Raw genomic sequence first — 18423 nt, 5'->3', positions numbered from 1 at the left:
CCAGTCGTGCCAGTTCCATGCTGTTTGCTCATACGCCGTTTGTGCCCCTTCTCTGTCCCCCCCCCCCCCCCCATAGTGTTCTCCTACAACTATGAGACGTGTGCCAACAACTGGCAGAAGTGCTCCAGCTTCGCCGACTGCCGAGACTACTCCGGCGGGTACTGCTGCCACTGCCGGCCCGGTTACTATGGCGACGGCCGAGACTGCGTGGCCGAGGGTGAGGAACGCATAACCAAGCCGCTAACCATGCTGCCCCCCTCCTTAGTAGTCCATAATCCAGATTATTAAAGGACCACCCGTGGTATTCAATATGAGTGTAATTACAATGCAGCGTGTTTACAGACTGTGCGTGAAGGTGGGGAGGTGAGAGAACACATCTGATTGGAATTGCTAACAGGCTAACAGCTTTGCTCAAGTCAGCAGTAGATCATATATGCCAGAATACATTCAAACAACCACAAACCCACCATATGCCACAAGCACGGTAGCTAGGAATAACATTTATGACATTTGCTTTTGTTTATGTCTTGTGCAGTTGGAACTTTCCTATCTTTCCTGTTAAGATAGTAAAAGGTCATGCAACCTTGAATGTAGTGATGCATGTGTATACATTCTAGGAAGCCTAATCCACCATGTTCTAAAGGTTCTGTAGGGTAAATGACACATGTGTTTGTTTATAGTTGTTTATGTTTTGTTTGGTAGGAAGGTGGTCGGTTGCTCATAGGTTTTTTCCCCCTATAAAGTCACAGTAAAGACATATGTCAGTTTAATGAGCTTTTGTCGTCCCTTACAGGGGTGCTATTAACTCTGCTGGCATCCTTCCCAACAGAAAAAAAAAGTCAGAATGGAATTAGTAGTCAGCAGTAGAGTACATTAGACTCCATGGAAACCAGAAAACGTTCCGATTAAACACTCTAAAAGACTCTAAAAGCAAATAGTCAAATGCACTTAAACACCTGTGGTTAGTCATTCCTTTATTTTATTTCTCCATTTTTTATTCCTTCATCTCATCCCTCTCTTTTATGTCCCTCTTTCTCATCCCTCTCTTTTATACTTATGTCCCTCTTTCTCATCCCTCTGGTTTTAATCTCTCCTCCCTTCCTCCCTCCCTCCATCTCTCTCCCTCACCAGGCAAGCCGCAGAGGATGAACGGTAAAGTGACGGGCCGCGTGTTTGTCGGCGGCTCGCCATCGCCACTGGAGTTCGCCAGCAACGAGCTGCACTCGTACGTGGTGGCCAATGACGGACGGGCCTACGTGGCCATCAGCACCATCCCGGCCGGCCTGGGGCCCTCCCTGCAGCCGCTGGCCTCGCTCGGGGGCGCCATCGGATGGGCCTTTGCCCTCGAGCAGCCGGACTACGAGAACGGCTTCAGCCTCATCGGTAAGAGAGTCTTTTGTTTGTGTGTGTGTGTGTGTTTGTGTGTGTGTGTGAGAGAGAGAGATTTGCATGGGCCTTTGTCCTGAATCAGTCGGCCTATGAGAACCGTTATATGAGTAGCCTCACTGTGGAAGATGTTTAGATGTTTTGACTTGGTTGGTAATAGATAAGTGTGTGTGTAGCCAAGACCGACTCATGAGTCTTTTCGTGCATTTATGTGTATATGTGTGTGTGTGTGTGTGTGTGTGTGTGTGTGTGTGTTGGATGTCTGCTTTATTCCCTCCACTTTGTGTTTGCCTCCTTCCCTCGTTCTTAACCCTCCCTTCCTCAGGTGGCAGGTTCACGCGGCAGGCTGAGGTGACCTTCCACCCGGGCGGCGAGCGCCTGAGCATCACGCAGGTGTTCAAGGGCATCGACGAGCACGACCACCTGACCATCAGCACCCAGCTGGAGGGGCGCGTGCCCGAGGTGCCCCGCGGTGCCACCGTGCAGATCGAACCCTACAGCGAGATCTACCAGTACAGCCGCAATGGTGAGAGGCCAGAGGACTCTTTACTGTTGCTGTAATGGAAATGAAATAATATTAATATGTTACAGATATTTATATATTTGTAACAGGTAAATTATAGTTGTATGTGTAACGAATAACGGAAAATAAAATATTACACGAAAGTGTCAATTCTCAAAATGGACGAAGTCCAGATCATAGAAATAATAAGAAAGTTATAAAATAATGATAAAAAACATAGGTTTTGTGAAACAAAATGATGGTTAATTGATTCCCAAAAAGGTGAGGTCTAAATTGACAACAAATAAATCATTATGAAATGATTCTCCTATTACATCCTCCTATTACATCATATCAGCATGGGAAAGGTCAAAGGTTGACATGTTGGGGTCTTGTGACCTCCTAGGAGGTTCTGTTTCCCATCTGTTTGTCATCTGTGCTATGAGGAAGAGGTGAGATGATCTAAAAGCTGGGCCCATGAAGGTTCCAAATCATGCACGAAAGAGGCCTTCAGAGTCAATGAGCTTCTGGAAGAATAGGTGTTGAATGTCAGCCAGCAGGTCGAGATGTCGGCTTTAAAAGGCTGACCTTGTCACGGTCACCAAAGAGGTCGCTCTCCCATTGTGATGCTCTCAGTCCATAGCTCAATGGTCGCCCGGAGAAGTCTTTCTTTCCCCAGACACCTATTGTGTAAAATGTAGAAGTGTGAATTGTCTCTGATGGGTTTTTATTACACATATTTTCTATTACATATTTTCTGTACATTTATCCCCTCCTCCTCAAAGAATCTCCTCATGGTTGTGTTTTTCCCTGTATCAAACCTTTTTCAGGGACTTTTCAGTTTAAACGTCTTTGTTTGTTTTATGAATCTATGTCCTTGTTTTAACGTCCTATTATTTGTTTCCATCCTCTATCCCTCTCTCTTCCCTCCATCCTCTATCTTACCTCCATCCCTCTCTTCACTCCATCCTCTCTCTTCCCTCCATCCTCTATCTTACCTCCATCCCTCTCTTCACTCCATCCTCTCTCTTCCCTCCATCCTCTCTCTTACCTCCATCCCTCTCTTCCCTCCATCCCTCTCTTCACTCCATCCTCTCTCTTCCCTCCATCCCTCTCTCTTCACTCCATCCTCTCTCTTCCCTCCATCCCTCTCTCTTCCCTCCATCCTCTCTCCATCCCTCCATCCCTCTCTCTTCACTCCATCCTCTCTCCATCCCTCCATCCCTCTCCTCCAGTCATCACGTCGTCCTCGCGGCGCGACTACACGGTGAGCCTGGCCGAGGGCGGCATCCAGACGCTGAGCTACAGCTGGCGCCAGACCATCAGCTTCGAGAGCTGCCAGCACGACGCGGGCACGCGCCCGCCGACCCCCTCCTCACAGCAGCTCACCGTCGACCAGGTGTTCGTTATGTACGATGCCGCCAACCAGCTCATCCGCTACGCCATGAGCAACAAGATCGGCTCCATCCACAGTGAGTCACCTCGCCCCCCATCGTCCTCTATGACTAGGTCAGGTCCATCCACAGTGAGTCACCTCTCCCCCCGTCGTCCTCTATGACTAGGTCAGGTCCATCCACAGTGAGCCACCTCTCCCCCCGTCGTCCTCTATGACTAGGTCAGGTCCATTCACAGTGAGCCACCTCTCCCTCAGGTTTCTTCTATGCGGTTGGACTCTGAATAGTAACTAGGTCAGATCCATCCACTGTGAGTCAGTAGGTGGGTTTACAAGGACAACAAGGTTTTTGTCACTCCAATTAAGAAAAATCTGTGCCATCTGTTTACATGGGGTATGTTCTATTCCGATCAGGTGCTTTTCAAGCGCTCTAGAATCTTTGATCGGAATAGCCGTTGCTGATTGACCGTATACATGGCTGTTCAATCGGTCAGTTGTCTTCTATCCGGTTGGACTCTTTATCCACTGGGACTCAGTGAGTTCTGCTCTTTTCAGACTCAAAATAGTAACGAGATCGGATGTGTTGGCAGTGAAAAGCCCCAGTGTGGGTATTCCTGTCTGTTCCGCATGGGTTCCATCCGTTTAATTCAGTGTGACTCTGTTCAGCTCGAGTCGGCCAAATTAAGCCACAACCCATAGCTCAGTTTGTTTCAACTGATTTCAGTCCAGTGTATTGACATCCACCCAAGTTGGTTTAATATTGCAACTATTGCAATTACCACGTTTGCTCGCGGACCTCTTGAGATAGCTTGCGGACCCTACCAGTGGTCCCCGGACCACACTTTGAGAAACACTGCTCTATGTACAGTAGTTAGTACATTTTATGTCGCTCGGGGTAAGAGCATCAGCTAAAAGGCGAGAGCTGTAAGAGAGTGAGGCGATGACTCTGAGGCTGTGTGTGTCCGTGGCTGGGATACAGATTAAAAAGACTCGCTCGTAATGCGTGGAGCAGCATTCCGTTAGAGTCCAGATGAACAGCAGGCGGGGACTGTTTGGGGTCTTATGCCTTCCGTGAACTTTGACCTCTGCATGAGGTCTCCTAGGTTACGAGGGGTCAGTAAGGGCCAGTGCCGCCAGATCGCACACGGTTTTTACACTGGAGGTGTGTGTGTATGTGTGTGTACAAGAGGTAATGAATGTGCGTTACTAACCAGCATTGGGTAAATGAGTGATGCAGGAACTAGCCATCAGTGAAGCATTGAAGTGTGTGAGTTAGTGGTCAAGAGAGTGAAAATGTGTGGGACTTAATGGGCAGCATTGTTTGAGTGTTTAAGTTGGTGGGTGAGTGAAATCTATGCATGCGTCTGTGCATGTGTGTGTGTGTGTGTGTGCTCAGAATAGGTAGGGGGTGCACATGTGAGTGACTGTGCGCACATGGGTATGTGTGTGTGTGTGTGTGTGTGTGTGTGTTTATGTGTGTGTGTGTGTGTGTGTGACATCTGTACAGAGTTTCCTGTAAGCTTCTCCGGAGGGGAGCGGACTTCAAACGGCTGCCAGCATTAAAGCAGCTGCTCTGTGCTGTTTATGAAGGGGGTAGACTCCACTGAGCTGTGTTTAGCCAAACTCCAGAGACCTGGTGTCTGAAAGTCTCTCATCTTTTGGAGCACAGCCTGTCCAAAGACAAATCACCACAATTGAGACAAAACGTTCTTTTGTCACTTGCTATGTGTATACTTTGTGACGGTGTGAGGCATTCTGTTAAAAGAAAATAAAATGTGAATGAAGTATTCATGTAATGTAAGCTTAGACCCAGTAGTAGTGCTACAGTGGGCCTATTTGACAGTCCAGTTTCATCATATTTAAGCACTGTCACATGATAAAATGGCCCTTTTAGGTGCACCATTCTAGTTCTTGGTTCCCCTTATCATTAGATACAAACACTGTAACTTTGAAATGAAAATGACTTGGCAGAAGTTGTTAGAGTCAGGAGATAATGGCTTCAAGGACACATAGACACACACACACACATTTGGTAAACCATGACTATGAGTTGTGTTCACTTAAAAATCAGACTTCCTATGGGTACTTTTCATTTTCTACTTTCGTACTTTCTTAAGTTTCCATGTAAATTTGAATACTGAACTTCAAAACTATTCTTTACAGTCAGATGGTAAGACAGCCAAGCTCATCCACTCCCCCAGACAGCCTGTCCCATAGGTGTTGCATTGTTTGTACTGTGACTGACGTGTGGTTGCTGGTTGTTTCAGGTGAGACGGTGGAGAACCCTTGCTTCACTGGCAGACACGGCTGTGATACCAACGCCATGTGCCGACCCGGCGAGGGAACCCAGTTCACTTGCGAGTGTGCCAGCGGTTTCACCGGAGACGGACGCGCCTGTTATGGTATGGCTACCTCCAGTGTTTGTGTTTGGTGGTAATGGTTATGTTTGTTTGTTAGTGAGTGTGTTTGTAAGTATGTGTTTGAGATTTGCGTGTGTGTGTGTGTGTGTGTGTGTGTGTGTGTCTGTGTCTGTGTGTGTGTCTGTGTCTGTGTCTGTGTCTGTGTCTGTGTGTGTGTGTGTGTGAGAGAGAGAGTGTGTGTGTGTCTATGAGATTTGCGTGTTTGTGTGAACATTCTTCCTCCTGGTCCTAAATTGGTGAGCATAGCAGCTGTTTGCTACTTCTTCTGTGTAGGTTGTTATTGAAGTGTGGAAGTGCCCATTAAAACACACAGGACCTGACATCATGCATATCCCCCTGCAGTTTCCTCAGAAATGAGTGTGCCAGAACTGTGTGTGTGTGTATGTGTGTGTGTGTGTGTGTGTGTGTGTGTGTGTGTGTGATTCAGAGCTGAACTAAGTAACTCCACAAGCCACAATTCCATTCCATAATATGTCCATCACAATCCAACATAATTCTACAATTACAGTTCATATATCTGTAATAATCCCTACTATCACATTTCGTATCTCCCTCATAATCCAACATAATGCCAACAAGTTGTTCAAACACGCTACTTTAATACTAATGTACTGATCCTGTGAGGTTCCCCAATCCCCTGGTGTTTTTGCACCTGGTCTTGTTTCTATTGGCAGCCAATCTACATTCTGTATGCACTGTCTTGTCCATTGGCGCCCAGAGATGCTTGGTTTGTGTGTTTAAGCAGGACGTGAGCTTCCCCCCCCCTAACACACTAATCGAATCGAAGACATGAGAGAATTCCTCGGATGCAGGAAAACGAAATTCCTCGGCTACAGGAGCCGCAGAGGGAAAGGATGTCCTAGTCCAAACATCCATCGGAGAGAGGGTGTTGGCCGGGTAGTGTTTTGGGAAGACTGTAGTCGGACACGGGTTCAGGGGGAGACAGAGAGATGCTGGGGTTGGGTTGGGTTGGGTTTGGGGGTCTTCTTCCTGCACAACCAGAGGTTTTGTTTTCAGGGACAGGGGGATAGTAACTTCCTGTAAGGGATCTAGAGAGTCGTTAATGCAAAGCAAATGTGTGTGTGTGAGAGAGAAAGAGAGAGATAGAGAGAGAGAGAGAGAGAGAGAGAGAGAGAGAGAGAGAGAGAGAGAGAGAAAGAGAGGAAAAGAAAACATTTCATCATGGTATCTGTTTATATGAGAGAGAAAGAAAGAAGTAATGGTCATCTACCACAAGAAAAGGAGAGGTGATCATGAGGAGATAGAGGAGGAAAAAGGACAAAGGGAAGAGTGAAAGAGAGGAGGAGAAAGAGAGTTTTGATCATGAGATGTAGAATGATGAAAAGACCCTGTGTCTTCTGGTCTAATCATGGTGCCTGCTGGCTGTGAGCTGTGGTTGGTGGACGATTGGCTATTGTACACGAGGAGATAATATCACTTTTTGATTTCCTTTTCTTTCTCTTCTTCTTCTTGGGAGCAGGGCAGGGGGAGTCAGAATGTTCAAAGGAGCCCTCGATTTCTAATCTTCAAGAACAGTGTAGTTTCTCCCTCATTTGGAGTCTTTAGCGTTTCCTGCTCTGAAGATGAATAGGAAATATCTCTGCTCCTTGTTCAGAGCTCCTTTAGACTTGCGATGTGATGGCAAACAAACACATACAACTCTCTTATATCTAATGATTTGATATTTCATATCTGTCTCTTTTCTCCATCTTTCATCTCTCTATCTCTCTCTCTCTCTCTTTCTGTCCCCCTCTCTCTCCCTCTATCCTGTAGACATTGATGAGTGCAGGGAAACTCCTCAGATCTGCGGCCGTCACGCTATCTGCAGCAATCAGCCCGGAACATTCCGCTGTGAGTGCATGGACGGCTTTCAGTTTGCCAGTGATGGAAGGACCTGTGTTGGTACGTACTGTGTAATCAACGCTTAACAGTTAACACTGTGTGTTTGTGTGAGTGAGTAACTGAGAGAGAGAGAGAGAGAGAGAGAGAGGGGATATGTTTGCCATATATTGTATTCCATGTATTCTAGTAAACCTTATGTTTGAATGTTTTGCTTTGGCAATTGAGAGAGAGATAGAGAGAGAAGAGAGAGAGAGAGAGATACAGGAATCTGTCAGTATGTATGTTTCTGTTTTGTGTTGAACACAGATAAGAGCAGCGTATATCTCACTGACCATTCTGCGTTTTCCTCTATCTGGATTGTCTCTGCAACTCGTTTCTACTCCTTCTCTTTCCAACTCCCTCTCCTTCTCTTGCCCTCTAAATACACTCCTCTCTGCACTCCTCCTTCTCTCTTCTCTCTATCCCTCTCTTTCTCTAACTCCTCTCTCACGTTTCTTCTTCTCTTTCCCTGTCCCTCTTCATCCTCCCTCACTCCAACTCTCTCCATGTCCATCTCTTTCTCTTTCATTACACCCCTTCCCTCTCTCCCTCTCTTCATCCCCTCATCTCTCTCATTCCCTCTCTCTCTCTCTCTCTCCCCACACATCTCTCTTTCTCTTTGTGCCTTTATATCTCTCTGTCTCGTTCTCTCTTCCTCTCTCCTCCATCTCTCTCTCTCCACCTCCATCTCTCTCTCTCCTCCCTCTGTCATCCATCTCTCCATCATCTCTCTCTCTCTCTGCCTGTATGTAGAGGTGGAGCGGGCGGTGAATCACTGTCTGCGTGGTTCCCATGACTGTGACCTGGCTGAGAGGGCGCGCTGCAGCTACAGCGGCGGATCCAACTACATCTGCTCCTGCCTGCCTGGTTACCAAGGAGACGGACGGTCCTGCAGGGGTCAGTCTGTGTGTGTGTGTGTGTGTGTGTGTGTGTGTGTGTGTGTGTGTGTCTGTGTGTGTGTGTGTGTGTGTGTGTGTGTGTGTATGTGTGTGTGTGTGTGTGTGTGTGTGTGTGTGTGTGTGTGTCAGTGTGTGTGTGTGTGTGTGTGTGTGTGTGTGTGTCTGTGTGTGTGTGTGTGTGTGTGTGTGTATGTATGTGTGTGTGTGTGTGTGTGTGTGTTTGTGTGTGTGTGTGTGTGTGTCTGTGTGTGTGTGTGTGTGTGTGTGTGTGTGTTTAAGAGAGACAGAAAGACAGAGTGTGTGTTTGTGGAGAGACAAGCATGCCGTGTGTGTATAATGTAGGCCTATGTTTGCATGCCAGAGAGATAGGATAAGTGCCTGGGTCTGTGTTTGTCTACTTTGTCTACTTTGTGTGTCTACTGTGTGTCATTGTGTGTGCGCGTGTGTGTGTGTGTGTGTGTGTGTGTGTGTGTGTGTATGTGTGTGTGTGTACCTTAACAAGAGAGGGTAAATGAGAGTGTGTGTATAAGTGACTCTGCATGAGAGAAACCATATGCACGTGAGGGTCTCTCTGTCCCCCCTATCATTGGGTCGCCCAGAGAGAGAAAACACCAGGCCTCCCGCTCCGATACTCCGGGGTCGCGGGGTCATGTTGACGTTTCGCCCTGAGATCGGCCTTACGGATGTTTGCTCAGGATGCAGGGACGAGCGCAGAGAGCGAACACAGTGACCCGCAGCCTAAAGAACCTATATAACATAAAACAACCTACATTTTATGAGCATACAATACAAGCTCATTTACCCTCATATTTATAGCAGACAGCACATAGGATCATTGTTCTTCCCCTGTCCTCCTTAGCTCTCTTCATTATTCATTTCCTCACAAACACACATACTCTCTCTCGCGTACGCGTGCTGTCTCTCTCTCTCTCTCTCTCTCTCACACACACACACACACACACACACACACACACACACACACACACACACACACACACACACACACACACACACACACACACACAGACACACAAAAAAACATAGACAGACTCACACACACACACACTCACTCGCACACGCACATGAGCACACACACACACACAAACACACACACACTCACAAAATAACATACAGTAGACAGACAGACTCACACACACTCACTCACTCACACATGCACACACACACACACACACACACACACACACACACACACACACACACACACACACACACACACACACACACACACTCAGGAAATGCCAGAGGATTTGATATCTATAGGATGTGCTGTGTAAGGCCAGAGGGATATGTTATATATCTTCCCATGAGCAGACAGAGGTTGCTGTGTGAATCAGAACAGGGTTTTTACATGTCCTTTAGGAAATCATTCATCACTTTACTGCGGATTCTTTATGAGGGTTGGTCTCCGCATACACCCACATGCACAGATACACACACGTACGCACAGATACACTCTTCCTCTCCGACACAGAGAGATACATCAGAGTCCCCACTCCCCCATATAAACACACACACAATCACTTTCCACATACCAACCTCTCTCTTATACACAAACACACATACACACACACACACACACACACATACACACACACACACACACACACACACACACTGATATCCCATATGCACATAATCTCTCTCTCTTTCTCTCTCTCTCTCACACACACACTGATACCCCATATGCACATAATCTCTCTCTCTCTCTCTCTCTCTCTCTCTCTCTCTCTCTCTCACACACACACACACACTGGATTCCCTCCGGTGAGGAATTGGTCTCACTGAGAACAGGAACCCCCCCCCCCCCCACACACACACACACACAAAATGACTTTCTACATACCAACCTTTCTCTATACACACACACACACACACACACACAGACACACACACACACTCACCCAGTCCGCAGCATCAGCCTCAGACCCCTCCATTATCCTGTCCTCTTCTCCGTCTCTACCTCTTTCACCCCCTCCTCTCCTCCTCTCTTCCTCTCCTCCTTCCGTCTCTCCTCCTCTCCTCCCCCCTCTCTTTTATCCCCGCCGCCCCACACTTTCCCTGCTTTTTCAAACACACAGATTCCATCCAATGATGATGATGATGATGATGATGATGATGATGACCACATTATAACAAAACCCTCATAAATCGTCCAGTTAGCATCTGCAGTGTGTCCACTCCCTTGTCCCAGAGCCCACACTTCATCAGAACTAGTTCCAGCGTTATCATTTTTTTTGCTATTAGTGTCCATTTTGTTTGCTAAACACAGAGAATGTAGCATGCTCACGCCACAACATATTCCCCTCTCTCAGATTAGTGTCTCACAGCTGTTTATGACATGATATAAAGAGACGACATGCTGCTTTTCACAAAACCTCATTATGGTAACGTAAACGTAAGACGTAATGCAATGTAACGTAAGACCCTTCAGCTAAACAAGAACTGGAGAGAGGATTAAAATGCGTCCATTTGTGGGCCACAACCAGGCGTGCATTGCCCAAAACCATAGTTGCTAACCTGTTAGTTAATTAGTTAGTTAGTTAGTTGCTAACCTGTTAGTTAGTTAGTTAGTTAGTTGCTAACCTGTTACCAACTTAGTTGGTTGGCAATGGGAAATTGCATTAACTAACTAAGGTTTTTGCGGCTGCAGCTAATGATCATTTTCATAGTTGATTAGTCTGTCGATTAATTTTGTTGATTGATTGTTTAGTTCCGAAAACATCTGAAAATGGTGCAAAAATAATGTTGATCAGTGTTTCCCAAAGACCAAAGATTATGCCTTGAAATGCCTTGTTTATCTAGTTAGCTGTCATAGAAGAGTACGGAGCCCTAGAGGTGTCATTGCAAGGTATTTTTTGGTATATATCCAGAAATTGTGGGCTCATTTGACTAAATTGTGCTCTCAATTTAGTAAATCGTGCTCACGATTTAGTAAAACGTGCGCACAATTTAGTCAATTGTGCACATGATTTAGTAAATTGTGCGCACGTTTTACTAAATAATGCGCTCATTTTACTAAATTGTGCTCTCATTTTAATTGTTGTAAAGTGAGCGCACAATTTAGTAAATGTGCAAACAATATAATAAAATGTGCGCACAATTTACTAAATCGTGCGCACGTTTTACTAAATTGAGAGCACAATTTAGTAAAATGAGCGCACTATTTAGTAAAATGTGCGCACAATTTACTAAATCGTGCGCACGTTTTACTAAATTGAGAGCACAATTTAGTAAAATGAGCGCACTATTTAGTAAAACGTGCGCACAATTTACTAAATCGTGTGCACGTTTTACTAAATCGTGTGCACGTCTTACTAAATCCTGTGCACGATTTACTAAATTGAGAGCACAATTTAGTAAAACGTGTGCACGATTTAGTAAAATGAGCGCACGTTCTCTCGATACACAAAAATATCTTGCAATGACACCTCTTGGGCTCCGTAGTATATAAAGTTGAAAATGTTCAAGATTAAGAAGCTGCAACACTCTTAAAACGAATGTGTTGAAAACAACACAACTTGCGTTGTTTTTAACACATCTCTGTGCCAGATAGGGACAACACAGTTTGTGATTTTGTAGTTGTGTTGCGTTGCGTTGCGTTGTGTTGCGTTGCGTTGTGTTGTGTTGCGTTGTAGTGTTGGTTTCCTCTCCCACTCCCACTTCCTGTCTGTCATCTCATAATATAGGTTTGCAACACTGACTTATTCATTTTCTGAATGTTCTCTGCTGAAATATTCAGATATCGATGAATGCCAGCCAGGCCGTTGCCACAGAGACGCAATCTGCTACAACACCCAGGGTTCATACACCTGCCAGTGCCGTCCAGGTTTCTATGGCGATGGCTTCCAGTGCACAACCGAATCAGGTAAGTCTCCAGCACTCGGTGTGTGTGTGTGTGTCTGTGTGAGAAGGAGAGAGGGAGAGAGAGAGAGAAGAGAAAGTCAGAGGAGAAGATAGAAAAATGCCCTGTGTTTTTAGAGTAGAACCATATGATAGGAAGACCACACCAAAAAAGAAAAAGATCTAAGAACAAGAAGGGGGGAGTAGAAAGAGGGAGAGAGGGATAAAAGAAAGAGAGTGAGGGAGAGTGATATGGGTATGAAAGAAATGGATAAAGAGAGAGAGAGAGAGAGAGAGAGAGAGAGAGAGAGAGAGAGGAATGAAAGAGATGCAGGGAGCAGCTGTGAGCAGGTTTGGTTACCCCCCCCCCCCCATAGAGAGAAATGTCCACACCACAGAGAAACACCGTCACACACACACACACACACACACACACATCCCACTCTGCTAAAGTAATACGCCTCCATCTGGCCACAGGAGCCAGAGTGCACAGGAACAGAATTATATTCAGTACTATTAAATACTTATAGACATTATATACTGAACACAGATGTAGATATATACAGGAGCACAGATATCACATACAGGGAGAAGAACACACACAGAAGTTGTATGCTGGACAGGGACACAGATATTATATACTGAGATTGGTGCACTGTGAAAGAACGATTCTGAAACAGGATGAGTATAACACAGTGCAGACCTCTCTCTTCCCATCACTGTCCTCTCCCACGTCCTGTGTAGAGAGAGATCAATAAAAAGAGAGGGAGAGGAGGAGAGAAAGAGCGAAAAATGGCACAGTGTAGTGAACCCCTGAGTAAAAAAAGCGAGGGATTGATAAAGAGATGTCACTCTCTCTCTCCAGCTCTCTCCACTCCTCCAACTGCCCCACTGTCCACCCATACTCTCAGTCCACTCCTCCAACTGCCCCACTGTCCACCCATACTCTCAGTCCACTCCTCCAACTGCCCCACTGTCCACCCATACTCTCAGTCCACTCCTCTAACTGCCCCACTGTCCACTCCCTCAGCTCAGCACAGGAAACAAATACATCCAAACCCCCTGTATAAACTATCATCTCTTTGTTAGATTATGTAACCATGTTGGGGCCGTGTTAAACAAAGCCTCTGTCATATGCCCGTACAAATAGTTTACAATGTGTAGAGGTTTACATGAGCTCAGTGGTCACCTGACCAATGATTTGTCCTCTGTTAGGACATAGCGATGACAGGCTCATGGCTAGAGTGTAATTTGTAGCAGTCAGAGAAACAGGCGATCTGGATGAGAAGGAGTGTGTGTGTGTGGGGGGGGGGAGTTCCACATTGCTCTGTATGCCAGTAAGAGGAGTGTAACTAACTGTGTTAAACTAGAGAATGTCACACATACACACACAGACATGCACACACACACACACACACACACACACACACACACACACACACACACACACACAGACAAACAACACATGCGCGCAAACACACACACACACACACACACACACACACACACACACACACACACAAACACACTCACACACAAACACACATATCACAAACGTGCGGCTGATCAATTGACACCAGAGTGAAGGAACAGGTTTTTTATCACAGCGTGGTTTGCGCTGGAATGTGAACTTTTGGCCCTGGTGTTACTAAGGCCATGTTGAATCAGCTTGAGGTGGAGTATCCCTCTGATGAAAAGAAAGAAAGAAAGAAAGAATGAATGAAAGGAGAGAGAAAAGGAAGAAAGGAGAGGAAGACTGAAAATAAAGAGGAAGAGAGACAGAGGAAGAGGAAGACAGAGGAAGAAAAAGACAAAAAACAAATTGAAGCGTGGCTGAATAAACACTTACTCATTGCATACTTAATTGCAGTTCAGTCATTACTGGGGCTTGAACAGGTATGGAGTTGATCTCTCATAGTATGCAGTATGTATACTGTTTCATCTCCTCCTCCTGGCCATGCTTAAATCCCATAAAGCACACTAATGAAACCAAAATAGTGCAGTACACATTCTAACCAGTACAATGAGGATGTGGCACAGTTCGGGGACCAAAGGTGTGTCCATTGAGCACAATAAGAGCCTTATTTAATTAAGCACTCTATTGATATGGGATCACAGCTGCTCCTATTTCGACAGTGCATCAGAGGAAGTGCTTTAGGGACTCCTAGATGTCTAGGCGTCCCTGAAGCTCTTGCTGTCCTCCACAAAACATCCGTCCCTCCACCCACGCAGTCAACCACATGGACCCTGCTGTCTCCTCTCCTGTTCTGTACTCTCTTTTTTCTCTTCTATCTCTTTCCACACCACTCTCTCTCTCTCTCTCTCTCTCTCTCTCTCTCTCTCTCTCTCTCTCTCTCTCAGAGGGTCTAATTTGAGGCCAGGTGTCCCCTCTGTGACGGTGGCTTAATTAAAGTGTGCCTTGACTCAGCCATATTTCATGCCCCCTTTTTTACAACCTCAGAAACACAGAGGCATCATTTGTGTTCCTGGGTCAGGATGTGCTGTAGGGCCAGCATTTGAGGTGTTCTCTTTCAGTGAGCGTTTCTCTGACTCTTATGCTTTTTTTTTAACTGTATGCTGCTTTGTCACCTTTCCCTTGACCTTTGTCATCTGTTTTAAATCCTCCTCTTCTTCTTCTTCCTATTCCTCTTCTTCTTCCCTTTTGTGTTTTTCTTCTTTTTCTCCTTCTTCTTCTTGTAGTGCTTCTACTTCTTCTTTTTCTCCTTCTTCTTCTTGTAGTGCTTCTACTTCTTCTTTTTCTCCTTCTTCTTCTTGTAGTGCTTCTACTTCTTCTTTTTCTCCTTCTTCTTCTTGTAGTGCTTCTACTTCTTCTTTTTCTCCTTCTTCTTCTTGTAGTGCTTCTACTTCTTCTTTTTCTCCTTCTTCTTCTTGTAGTGCTTCTACTTCTTCTTTTTCTCCTTCTTCTTCTTGTAGTGCTTCTACTTCTTCTTTTTCTCCTTCTTCTTCTTGTAGTGCTTCTACTTCTTCTTTTTCTCCTTCTTCTTCTTGTAGTGCTTCTACTTCTTCTTTTTCTCCTTCTTCTTCTTGTAGTGCTTCTACTTCTTCTTTTTCTCCTTCTTCTTCTTGTAGTGCTTCTACTTCTTCTTTTTCTCCTTCTTCTTCTTGTAGTGCTTCTACTTCTTCTTTTTCTCCTTCTTCTTCTTGTAGTGCTTCTACTTCTTCTTTTTCTCCTTCTTCTTCTTGTAGTGCTTCTACTTCTTCTTTTTCTCCTTCTTCTTCTTGTAGTGCTTCTACTTCTTCTTTTTCTCCTTCTTCTTCTTGTAGTGCTTCTACTTCTTCTTTTTCTCCTTCTTCTTCTTGTAGTGCTTCTACTTCTTCTTTTTCTCCTTCTTCTTCTTGTAGTGCTTCTACTTCTTCTTTTTCTCCTTCTTCTTCTTGTAGTGCTTCTACTTCTTCTTTTTCTCCTTCTTCTTCTTGTAGTGCTTCTACTTCTTCTTTTTCTCCTTCTTCTTCTTGTAGTGCTTCTACTTCTTCTTTTTCTCCTTCTTCTTCTTGTAGTGCTTCTACTTCTTCTTTTTCTCCTTCTTCTTCTTGTAGTGCTTCTACTTCTTCTTTTTCTCCTTCTTCTTCTTGTAGTGCTTCTACTTCTTCTTTTTCTTCTTCTTATTTTCTTCTTCTTTTGTCATTTTCTTCTTTTTTCTTCTTCCTCTTCTACTTCTTCTTCTCTCTGACCACGTTCTCCACGGTCTCCTTCCCCTCTGGCCTCGTCGTCGTCTGTCCTTGTTAACAGACAGCTTCTGTCTCCGTGTCTGTGTCCTCTGTCGTCTGTCCTTGTTAACAGACAGCTTCTGTCTCCGTGTCTGTGTCCTCTGTCGTCTGTCCTTGTTAACAGACAGCTTCTGTCTCCGTGTCTGTGTCCTCTGTCGTCTGTCCTTGTTAACAGACAGCTTCTGTCTCCGTGTCGCCCCTTCACCCCTCTGTTGTTTTATTTGTTTGTTTTGTGGTCGGACATCCTCAGCCAAAGGGCTCTTGTAGGTCTGCTCTGTGGTCTTAACAGACATACCTCCTGGATATCAACTCCCTCCCCCTCTTTCTCTCTCTGTCTTTCTTCTTCTTCTTCTTCTTCTTCTTCTTCTTCTTCTTCTTCTTCTTCTCTCTTTCTGCTCTCTCTCTTGCTGTCTTTTTCTCCATCTTTTCTCTCCTTTCTGTTTTTTTTTCCTCTGGCCCTCTCTCCTTCATTCATCTTCATTCATTCACTCTTTCTCTCCCTCTCCCTTGTATATTGCTCTATCTCTCTCTCTCTTCCCCTCTCTCTCTCCTCTGTCTGTCTCTCTCTCTCTCCTCTCTCTCTCTGTCACTCTCAAGGTCTCTTGTCCCCCCCACCCCTCCTCTCCTTTAGCATTTCTCCAGACCACAAATTACTTAAATATTTCCACCACCACTACCACCACCTTCCTCTGTTCTCCTCTCCCCTCCTCACTCCTCCCCTCCTTTCTTATCCTCTCCCCTCCTCTCCTCTCCTCTCCCCTCCTCACCCCTTCCTTCCCCTCCTCTCCCCTCAAACCCACAGTCACTCATAGAAGCCTGCGGCTCACAGACAGATTCAGCACATAAGCGCTGCAGACGTTACGTGGCTGAGCTCAGGCACCCATTCCTGTCTTGTTTTGTCCACACCAAAGCCAGACACATTGACATGGACCCAGAAGGCACACAGCTGCTAGGCATGTTATAATAGGAGATCTGTTCTGGTTTATGTTGTTAGACGTATAATGCACATATGCACTTATTTATCATGTGGGTGATGGGCCATGATGAGTAATGCATCTTGACTTAATTTTCTTGTAGAATAAGCCTCAAATTAGTCACTTTGATATACATACATATAGGCATTATGTACTATACACTACAGTTGCATTGCATTATTACAAGCAGTGTTGGGAGTAATGAGTTACAAAGTAACGCGTTACTGTAATTCCACTACTTTTAGTGGTAACGAGCATGTAACGAAGTATTTTTGTAAATCCAGTAACGCAATTACAATTACTGAAATTTCAAAGAGTTCGTTACTTGCGTTACTCTGTTGATCTCTTGAATGAACGACTGCAGACAAGATGCACATTTGCTGCTTTGTCTCCCGACCTTAGCTGTGTTTTCAGCGATTGTGTTTCATGTTTAGATTGCAGATGCATTCTTTACAGTTAATAGGAGCCTCCTCACACTCCTTCTTATTTCGGATTTATGCTAAAACACACAAGAGTGCATTATGCTACAATTTAAATGGGCATCTTAAAAGTCTTTTCCCTTTCGTTTCCATCTCGTAAGCTCCACTACAGTAAAAGCGCATTGTTGTTTATCTCCGCTCTTTTTCGCCTATTGCGCAAAAGCCTCGTTATATCAATTTATCATTCTTACAACATAGCCATGCCACAACACCAATAGGCTACGGTAGCCTATATATAGCCTTGGCACAAGCAAGCACACGTTTAACTCGAGAGGAAAATGCAGATTTCACTTACCAGATAAAGAAACCTCCAAATAGCCTACCGTACGTAACAGCGACTTGAGTTATTTGCACAGTAGGCTAAGTATGCGGAATTGACGTCCATGGTGTTATGGATTCATTTGTCTGCGACAGAACATGCAACTTCTCTCTGGAACACCTTATCAGCTGAAGAGTAACCTTCTGCATAGTGCGCGACAATCCCAAACTCTCGGATGCATTAGAACTTATTTCGGTAGGTCAGCACTTGTGCAGCGCAGGCTTTTCCCAAACTGGTGGTGCTTAAAATGCTATATAATACAACTGTGTTCAAAGCAGGATGACGATAACCTAAGGTTATGTGTGTGTGAGCAGACAATAACTGCTTTGAAAATAGGCCATTTAACATTGTTTCACATTACATCCCATTGAACGAATTCCATGTAGCCTACAGAAGGATTGCAATTATAATGATAATAATAACTTATTACTATATTGCAGGAGTAGTAGGCAAGCAGTAGGCAGTGTACTGTAACCACCTAGATGGTGAGGGTAGCGCAAAACAAGGTCAGGGAGGCCTTCATGCATTGTAGAATGTTGTGGTCGGAAAAAGTTTGAGAACTCATGCACAAGGCTATTGA

The 18423-nt window shown here is 45.1% G+C and overlaps 1 protein-coding gene across 1 annotated transcript in view; it reads left to right on the top strand.

Annotated features, from left to right (window-relative positions):
- Positions 1 to 18423, top strand: part of LOC143142057 (nidogen-1-like) — a 39030-nt gene that overhangs the window by 11406 nt on the left and 9201 nt on the right. Inside the window, exons 5-12 of the mRNA XM_076302768.1 lie at positions 77 to 217; positions 1132 to 1383; positions 1712 to 1912; positions 3124 to 3360; positions 5549 to 5683; positions 7475 to 7603; positions 8336 to 8479; positions 12242 to 12367. Of these exons, the coding sequence (XP_076158883.1) occupies positions 77 to 217; positions 1132 to 1383; positions 1712 to 1912; positions 3124 to 3360; positions 5549 to 5683; positions 7475 to 7603; positions 8336 to 8479; positions 12242 to 12367 (1365 nt within the window). The remainder of the gene's footprint in view (positions 1 to 76; positions 218 to 1131; positions 1384 to 1711; positions 1913 to 3123; positions 3361 to 5548; positions 5684 to 7474; positions 7604 to 8335; positions 8480 to 12241; positions 12368 to 18423) is intronic.

Source organism: Alosa pseudoharengus, unplaced genomic scaffold (genome assembly GCF_046254945.1).
Source record: "Alosa pseudoharengus isolate Yale_2024_CS ecotype anadromous, Long Island Sound unplaced genomic scaffold, YU_APseudo_1.1 YU_APseudo_1.1_scf_1, whole genome shotgun sequence".
NCBI classification, from domain to species: domain Eukaryota; kingdom Metazoa; phylum Chordata; class Actinopteri; order Clupeiformes; family Clupeidae; genus Alosa; species Alosa pseudoharengus.
The sequence above is the reverse complement of the archived record's forward strand: the minus strand, read 5'-3'. Positions and strand labels throughout refer to the sequence as shown.